Source organism: Sinocyclocheilus rhinocerous, unplaced genomic scaffold, assembly GCF_001515625.1.
Source record: "Sinocyclocheilus rhinocerous isolate Xijiao unplaced genomic scaffold, SAMN03320098_v1.1 scaffold828, whole genome shotgun sequence".
Lineage (NCBI taxonomy): Eukaryota > Metazoa > Chordata > Actinopteri > Cypriniformes > Cyprinidae > Sinocyclocheilus > Sinocyclocheilus rhinocerous.
Genome location: NW_015634025.1, coordinates 412,845 through 422,143, shown reverse-complemented (window position 1 = coordinate 422,143; position 9,299 = coordinate 412,845). Strand labels below are relative to the sequence as shown.

The following is a 9,299-nucleotide window of genomic DNA, read 5'->3' as shown; positions in this document are numbered from 1 at the left end:
ATATATATATATATATATATATACAGTATATATATATATATATATATTCTTTACAGTTATTTAAAAAGTATTGTCACATCTGTGATCCTAATTATTAGTTATATAATGGGCAAATATTACACTTTGGTGATTAAAAAAGAGACGAGAGGGGAGAAGCTGGAAATCAAGGGTGATATTTTCAGATATTAAACGTCAGTCAGTTTATGCAGACTCAGGTGGTGAGGTTTCTGAGCATGCTGACACGGGCCATCAGTAAAATAACATTAAACGCTTTAACCAAAAGCCTCACACATAAGGTCAACGCAAACATTTTGTGAGAGAATGCAAAAGCTTTGAAATGCAATCTCATTTTGTTCCATCACAGTGTCCCTTTAGGGAATCTGCTTATATATTCTTGCATCAATGGAAGCACCAAATGGAAACTAGCCATAGCAACAATAGTTCTCCTTTCCTATGAGAATATAAAGCCAAAATTAATTCACACAAGAAATCCTGTAGCATTGCTTCATCATTTGATTCCCTAAATATGTCCTTTGGTCGTTTTTCACTCGCGTCTCAAGGCGGTGAGATTTTAAATTTTGATTTGAATTCTTTTGATTTGCATACTGCTCAGGTAATCTCCGGCTAACAGTTTGACAAAGAGAACGACAAAACACAAGTACACAAAACTGGTTAAAATTGCAGTTTCTGTTTTTTCATGTAGAAATAAATTTTCTGCTTAACACACTATGTACAATGCACCATTTATAGTTTACAGGCAGTGTACACTAAATCCACACAGATTAGTTCTGTCGAAACGACTTTCCAGACTCAAAATGTATTATTCCAGTATGGTGCCCAAGGGATTCCAGGACACTTTACATTAGACTCATGAACTAAAGTGCAAAATGAGTTGTGATAGTTCTAATCCTGTGACAGAAGTTCAGTCACTAATATTGAATAACAGAAGGTGTGATGGTAATTCCCTAGCTGGTGCTCGGCTTAGAGAGGTCATTTTATAGTCTCCAGGTTGTGGGTGATCTGATCTGAAAATGCTGCTTGTGTTCTGGAGGTGATGTTACATGGCTAGAACAGTGTCGATCTTATAAAACATTCTCTGATGTTCTGAATTTTTTTTTTATCTTTACAAGGCTGTGCAAATGCATCTTAAGGTGGTGGCAGTTTTGCAGTTACATTCCCTTTAAGACATTTTTGGCAAGAATGTGCGTCTATTCTGTGAAAGATTAAAAGCATTAATTTATCAGATCCCTGTTGAAAAGACCAGTGTTTCTATTCTGCAAATATCACATTAGGGGCTCTGTCGAAAGATCATGCTCATTCACTAGCACAGTGGTTCCTAACTCTGTTTCTGGAGGCCCCCAAACAATGCACATTTTCAATGTCTACTTTGTCCGATACACCCATTTCAGGTCTTGGAGTCTCTACTAAAGAGCTGATGACCTGAATCAGATGTGAAACATGCAGAATGTGCAGTGTTGGGGGCTCCACGAACAGGGTTGGAATCCATTGTATCTAGCATGTTTTGTTGGAGATCAACATGAATACATTGGTTCACCAGTCAGACCGCTGCAATTCAAGCTGGTCTTTTCAGCAGGACTACAAAAATATTCTACCTGACATTCCCAGATGACTTGGACAACACAGACACACTAGTTCTACTTTTGAGCCAAACATGTTCTGCTCTTCTGTTTTTACCGTGATTAGTTGATTAGTCAGGGATGTTAAACCTTCCCGTGGTCATAACTACAGACCATCACAGGGAGGGTCGAACGCAGACAGCATGCTCATGGAACCTGCAGAGCCTGAACTGATACAGCTGACTTGTGATATCTCATCTCCTAAACTCACCTCGGACAAAACATGAGCCTCTGTCCAGCGCACACCTCCCTCCTCACATGCTAGCAGGATATTTTTGTGTCTTTGTCTCTGAATCTCTCTGCGTCTGAGGCAAGTCCTGCTCTTTCTTTGCCTCTTTTGTTGAAGTGGAGATGGGCTGGAGGACTGTAGATGAGGAGGCAGTGGAAGCAGGAATGGGAGATGGACTTAAGGTTGGAGTGGACAGAACGTTTAAGGTCTGACTCTGGCTAGCAGCGGGCTTCTGTGGCTGTGAAGCAGCTGGAGATGGAGTTGATGAAGGAGAAGGTGATGATGCAGCAGCAGCGGTAGCTTTAGCAGGTGTGGCTTGTGTCTGCGACTGGTTCAGAACAGGGGTTGACGGTCCACTTTGGGCTGCGGTATTGATGGGAGAGCCTGGGGTCCAGGAAGGATTTGGAGTCTGTATGGTAGTTGAGGTTTGGGTTTGACTGGAGACTGCAGAACAAGTCGAAGGAGGACCAAGAACATGGACAGTGGCTGGCATCTGGACAGCAGCACTCTGACCCATGGTGGAACTCATAGGTTTACTTGGAGTCTGAGTGGGAAGCGGACTCTGAATGGAGGTTGAGGTCAGAGCTTGTGCAGCTGCTGGGATCTGGACAGGAGTTGGACACCGACCCTGGGATGGGGTTTGGATGGCCACTAGTGTTCTAGATTGGGTGGGGGTCTGAATAGGGGTTTGAACGGGGGTTGGGGTTCGGGTCGGGGTGGGGGTTTGAGAAGGAGTGATGGTGGGCGTTGAGTTGGTGGTGCAGGATAATGGGGACGGTGGAGGAGGCGTCTGAGAGGGTTTGGTACGGGAATTCTGAGCCAAAGAGGTGCCGGAAGATGAAGTTGGAGAGGTGGAGGTGGACTGAGAGGGAGAAGGAGGGTGTAGGCAAGGAGGAGGAGAGGTTGAAGGAGGAGTAGGTATCGCAGTGCCTGCTTTGACTCGCTGGGTTTGAGGAACCCCTAGACCAGAAGATGTGGCCGCGAGGGATAAAGGAGGGTTGGTGGAAAAAAGAGGGGTTTGCTTCGGGGAGGACGAAAAGGGGGCAAGGGGTGACGGAGTTGATCCTGGAGCTGATGTGAGTGGAGGTGTGTGTGCCAACAGCAGGGGTGTTTGTGTCGGCACCTGTGTGGCACCAGGCGCGTTTGAGCTCAAAACACCTGCACTTCCTCCTCTAGCAAGTCCTGATGACAAAGCGAAGGGTGCCGGAAGCAGGTTTCCTCCGGATGCTTTGCGATGGAGAGGCGGGTGAGGTTGCACGCTCGCCCAGCTGCGGTGGGGGAGAGTCGGCTGGGAGGCGGAGAGCAGTCTGGCCTCCTGGGTAAGCCGACCAATCATGGGGAGGCCCTGGGTGCTGCCTCCTCCAACATGACGCAGCAAAGCCTCTTTGGCCCCCTGCGGAGCGGAGCCAACATTGCGCCCTTCAACGGACAGTGGGGCAACTGCTGAGGAGGGAGGCGGGACTTTATGGACAGGTGATGTTGTGGGTTCTGTGTGGAGGCGGAGACTGTAATGAAGAGTTCTTCCAACCTGCAGGGGAGCGGGCACTGACGACGCAGGCATAGGAGGAGTTTTTGCAACTCCACCCACTGGAGGAGCCACGCCCACAGCGGTCTGTCCAATAGTGGAGGGCGAGGGTGTAGGAGTTACAGAGGACAGGACTCCTCGGGGGGGCATCCCGCCCATTACGCTGATGAGAGAGCTGAGCGACTGCCGAGGGTGTAGTATGGGAGGACGGTTAGGAGAAAGCGGGCAGGGTGAAGGTGATGGTGAGATGGGAAAAGCGGAGGGAAGGAAGATGGCAGCTCCAAGGGCGTGTTGCTGTTGTAGCTGCTGCTGCAACTGTTGCTGCTGCTGTTGCTGATGCATCAAGGCAATGGCCACGTTGGTGGTAGCAGCGGCCGTCTGGAGGGGAGCATGGACCAGAGGTGCCCAGATCACCGGATGAGGTCGGGGTGAGACTGTGCCTCCCGTGCTGCCTCGGGTGCCAGCGGTGATGTCCTGCATGGCAGGCATGCTATCGTGCTTCACGATCTGCTGGACCAGAACACTGTCGCAAGAACCCATACCGGCGCCTCCTGCTCCTCCTCCGCGGCTCCCTCCACCCCGTCCCAAACTGCTGCCCGCTACAGATCCTCCCTGTGAGGTCTTGCGCAACAAAATCGAGTTCTTCTTACCTGTGAAATAACGTAATTCAGAATAGGGTTAGGACAGAAAGGAAATAACTGAATATGGTTATTAATGTGGACGTCAAATTAACACAGACACAAAATTAAAGGAATATATCAATCAAAACTGAAAATTCTGTCTGATTTATTTGCTCACGTCTCATATGGACTCATTTTATGGTGTTATTTTCTCATTTTTGTCAGTTCCCATTCACTTTCTTTGTACCGTAAAGATCTGGGATACAGATTTGGAATGACATGAAGGTGAGTAAATGATGACAGATTTTTTACAGATCGTCTCTCTTTAACTACAAAATTCGCAAAAGGAGCAGGAAGGTAGGAAGGTTTTACCGATGCGATCAAGTCTGTCCACCGCCACCGTCTCGAAGGCCCGTCTCATCATGGGATGCTCTTCCAGAACCTCATTGAAACTGTCCACACTGAGGGAGTAAAGTCTACAGTATGTATCTGCTCGGACACTAGCTGTCCTCCTGCCACGAGTCAACAGACAGATCTCTGAGGGATAGAGAAACACCACGAGGAGGTTAGAAAGGAATCTATAGGACAATAAACCTGGTTCTGAAGAGCTCATAACAAATATTGACATCAGCCACTTCACAATCAGCTTATAAACTCACCTCCAAAGTATGACCCATCGCTGAGCTTGGTCTCCTTGCTTCCACGAGTAAGTACACTGACCCGTCCATGCTGGATGAAATACATCTTACGGCCAACGGTTCCCTCACGAATGATGAAGTCATTGGGCTGGAACACCTCAAACTTCAGCTTCGTTAGCACTGCTGTTACGAAGTTTGGGTCGGCGTTAGCGAAGAGAGGCATGTTAGCCACCAAGCATCGGCAGTTGAAGCTAACAATTTCCTGTTAAGGTCACAACATTAATTAGCAGGTTAAAGTTTGTAAAATGCAAAAACTCACTCCTACCTACTAGCAGTTGCTACCACAACACTGCTGATGTTTTCATTAGATTCAAATATAAACTAAAATAGTCCTGCGATATCTGCTTGTGTCTGAAAACACAAAGAGTATCAACCTAATGCATGAAAAGAGCTGAGAAGTAAACTTTCGGCATCCACGAGTTTAGTGCATGTGTAGATAACAAACCTCCTTTAAGGGCTCGCTTAGCTCTCCCAGAATGTTATCCTCGTCAAACATCTTGCCCTGGTATCGGTGTTCATAATACTCGTGGATCTTCTGCCTGACATCTGCTGGAAGCTTATGGAATGACATGTACTGCTCCACCTGCTTATACTGGACATCAGATGCACTCCGTTAGTCAGAACGACCGCACATCAGACTGATTGGGAATTATGGAATAGATTTAATGACGATTTATTCATGAAGTCACCAGAGATCAACATCGTCCAGGGCTTTACCTTCTCCTGGTACTGTCGGCGTGAGGAGTCCAGGGACTGGATGAGGGCCGTGGCGTGGCCGATGAACATGGCGTAGCAGGTCGCACCCACGATCATGCTGAGCATCGTGAGCCAGACGTCTGTCATTCCCTCTGGAGCCTGAGCGCCGTAACCGATGCACAGCATGTGACTCATGGCCTTAAACAGTGCATACGTGTATTGGATGCCCCACGTGTCGTTCTGAAACACAGATCACACAGCGGACAGTAAACGACTGCATCCACACTGCATCGTTAATTAATGCTTGAGCTTCATCAGGTCAGTTTAGGGTTTGGGGAAAAATGTTTATATAAAGATGATTGATACACCTTCATTTATTGACACTGGCAATGTTCAACTCTTTTCATACAAAAAAAAAAATCGCCAATTCCCATAAGAATCAAAGACAACAACAAATAAATAAATACAAATAATACATATATAATAAATAATTAATATTATTTAATTCTTTTAATTTAATTTAATTTTTTATTATTTAATAAATAAATAATAATTAATTAATTTCTATTTTAAATAAATGCTATTCTTTTTAAAGTTATTCATCAAATAATCCTGAAAAAAGTATGACAGGTTCCAAAAAAAATATCGTGCAGCACAACTGTTTTCAACATTGATAATAATCAGAAATGTTTATCAGCATATTATACTGATTTCTGAAGATCATGTGACACTGAAGACTGGAGGAATGATGCTGAAAATACACAAATAAACGCTGTTCTTTTGAACTTTCTATTTATCTGTGAATCCTGAAAGATAAACTGCATCTCGGTTTCCAAAAAAATATCGTGCAGCACAACTGTTTTCAACATTGATAATAATCAGAAATGTTTATCAGCATATTATACTGATTTCTGAAGATCATGTGACACTGAAGACTGGAGGAATGATGCTGAAAATACAGCTGCGCATCACAGAAATACATTACAGTTTAACAGATATTAAAATTGAAAACCATTATTTTAAATTGCAATAATGTTTCACAATATTACAGTTTTTTCTGTATTTTTGATCAAAGATAATTTAATTTAATTTTTTATTATTTAATAAATAAATAATAATTAATTAATTTCTATTTTAAATAAATGCTATTCTTTTTAAAGTTATTCATCAAATAATCCTGAAAAAAGTATGACAGGTTCCAAAAAAAATATCGTGCAGCACAACTGTTTTCAACATTGATAATAATCAGAAATGTTTATCAGCATATTATACTGATTTCTGAAGATCATGTGACACTGAAGACTGGAGGAATGATGCTGAAAATACAGCTGCGCATCACAGAAATACATTACAGTTTAACAGATATTAAAATTGAAAACCATTATTTTAAATTGCAATAATATTTCACAATATTACAGTTTTTTCTGTATTTTTGATCAAAGAAATGCAGCCTTGATGAGCAGAAGAGACTTCTTTAAAACACATTCAAACTTTTGAACACTAGTGTACAATTAATACTAAAGTCACACCAATTTCAATTAGTGTTGTTATAGTTTCATTGTGATACTGTTAAAGCTTTTGTTAATATTTTGAATGAGATTTTATTTTATATTTCTGCTTTCATGTTAATTTCAAGTTTTAGTCATTTTGTTGCTTGTTTTGTCAATTTTTGTTGTCTTTAAATATGTCTATATAGCTTTTATTATTTTTTGTTTCAGTTTTAGTTTTAGTACTGAAATGTAGCCTTGGAAACTATCTGAAATAAAATAAGTTTCAGTTTTTTATATTTTGTTTTATTTCAGTTTATTTTATTTCAATAACAAAATGTTTTAATTTTTCATAAAAAAAATTCATAAATTTGTTAACAACTAAGGTCTTTAGTTAACTATAAAAACCCTGAATCCAAGCAAAAAAAATTTATATTTTAAAAGAAATGTAGAATCCAAAGGTACCTTCAGGTATTAAAGCTTAGAATTAATATTGAAATCAAACCTAAATAAATAATAAAGTCCACACAGACTACTTCTAGGTAGAATAATTAATGTTAGTGGTGGGATGAGGCTTAAATTAATAATAAAATAAAATGTGCATCAATAAATACAGAAAGAGTTGTGATTAGGGTTAGTCCATTTTCGGGACACAGTTGTTTATGTGGGCCAGATCTCTCCTTTGGTTTCTCCCAAGGAATCTTTCATACTGTCAAGGAGATTTTCCGGCCGCTGTCTCATCGCATTAATTTCTAACAGCGCTGGTCAAATACAGCAGCAATGAAACACAAAGAGCCTCATGTTGAATCGTGTGATTGATTACATCATCATCAATGACCTTCAGTCTCTGATTCCTCTGAAACAGGAGAACACCTGACTGCAACGTCTCTCAATACACTAGTGTCTTAAAACACACTGATGCACCGACACTGTGCTAATGTAATGGTCTCTGTATGAGCGCGCCTGTGTGTTTTGTGAATGAGGCCGCGGCGCATCGCACGCTATGTTTATCTCTCCTGTGCTCAAGACTGACATGATGGAGACAAATATAGCTCAGCTCAGATCTGCTGCTCTCTGGGGAACTCTGGGCATCAGCTGCCTAGCAACCGTCACCACGACAACAGGAGGAAACCCTGCTGCGGTCAACCTGTGTGTGAGTGTGTGTGTGTGTGAGTGTGACTGTGAGTGTGTGTGTGTGTGTGTGTGTGTGTGTGTGTGTGTGTGTGTGTGTGTGTGAATGTGTGCATCCTATTTTTAATTAGAGCTATTTCTTAATGTTGCCTTAATTTTCCGACAGGACAAGCAGGTGCATGTCAAAGCAATCAGTCAGTGAAGAAACACACACACATCAGCCTCATTCACGTCATCCTTTACTGTAAAACATGGAATGCCACAAAATGTGTCTATTCAGATGAATAAATCAAAAGTAGGGCTGTGCAATGGTATGAACGAGCGGCTGTGACTGTTTCTGAAATATAAAGTCTGTCAGTAGCAAAAATGATTGATAAAATTTTCTTTGACAAAAAATGCAATGTTCTGTTGTAAATGAATTGCTATATTTTCATCTGATTATATTTCAAAAGATTGTTAAAGTTTTATTAATTCAATTGTTTTGAAATGTTTTTTGATTATTAAAAATTAATTATCCTGTTAAAGAGAATTAGAAAAATGTAAACAGAAAACACAGAATTGGATTTTAAGAAAAATAAAAACAGATTTACATTTATTCATTTAGCCAAAGAGCCTTTTATTGCACTCAAGCTATACATTAGATCAGTTCATGCATTCCTGGGAATCGAACCCGTGACCTTGCCGTTGCGAGCGTCATGATCTACTGCTTGAGCTGCAGGAATACTTCATACTTCACTATATTCACAGCTCACAATGCAGGCAAAAAGCATGAAGTAGATTAATACACGAGCCTCTAATGATGACGAATCAGCATGAATCCATGAGCATTATGAGCGTTGCCATAGAAACCAATCATCTCTAAGTCCAAGGACGTGAAGAGCTCAGAATGAATTCTGACGAACCGTCTCATAATTATGCAAATTCTGACATGAGCAGTGTTGGGAAGGTTACTTTGGAAATGTAACAGGTTACAGATTACAAGTGTAACTTTTTCAATTACTTTATTAAAGTAACGTAACTGATTACTTTTTGATTACTTTTCTAAATTCCTAATGAATGTTTATTTGCAACTGTTAATCATTTTCAAACATTTACACCATGCAGGGTTAAGCTTACAGTAGTGCTCAACACTGTCAGACTTTCAAAATCCTTCCTCACTTGAATTAAGATGATCACATTTGAACACATCCACCACAAAATCAGACTTTAGTACCGCCTTTTACTTTGAGATTGATCTGAAGTTCAATGCAGATTTAAAATCATAAGAAATAGTTAA

The 9,299-nt window shown here is 41.4% G+C and overlaps 1 protein-coding gene across 1 annotated transcript in view; it reads right to left on the bottom strand.

Moving 5' to 3' along the window:
- Positions 1-1,048: 1,048 nt before the first annotated feature.
- LOC107745159 (potassium/sodium hyperpolarization-activated cyclic nucleotide-gated channel 3) overlaps positions 1,049-9,299 on the bottom strand; it is a 16,095-nt gene continuing 7,844 nt past the window's right edge. Inside the window, exons 5-9 of the mRNA XM_016559006.1 lie at positions 5,427-5,645; positions 5,155-5,301; positions 4,671-4,911; positions 4,384-4,548; positions 1,049-4,041 (exon numbers count right to left, since the gene is read on the bottom strand). Of these exons, the coding sequence (XP_016414492.1) occupies positions 1,892-4,041; positions 4,384-4,548; positions 4,671-4,911; positions 5,155-5,301; positions 5,427-5,645 (2,922 nt within the window). The 3' untranslated portion in view covers positions 1,049-1,891. The remainder of the gene's footprint in view (positions 4,042-4,383; positions 4,549-4,670; positions 4,912-5,154; positions 5,302-5,426; positions 5,646-9,299) is intronic.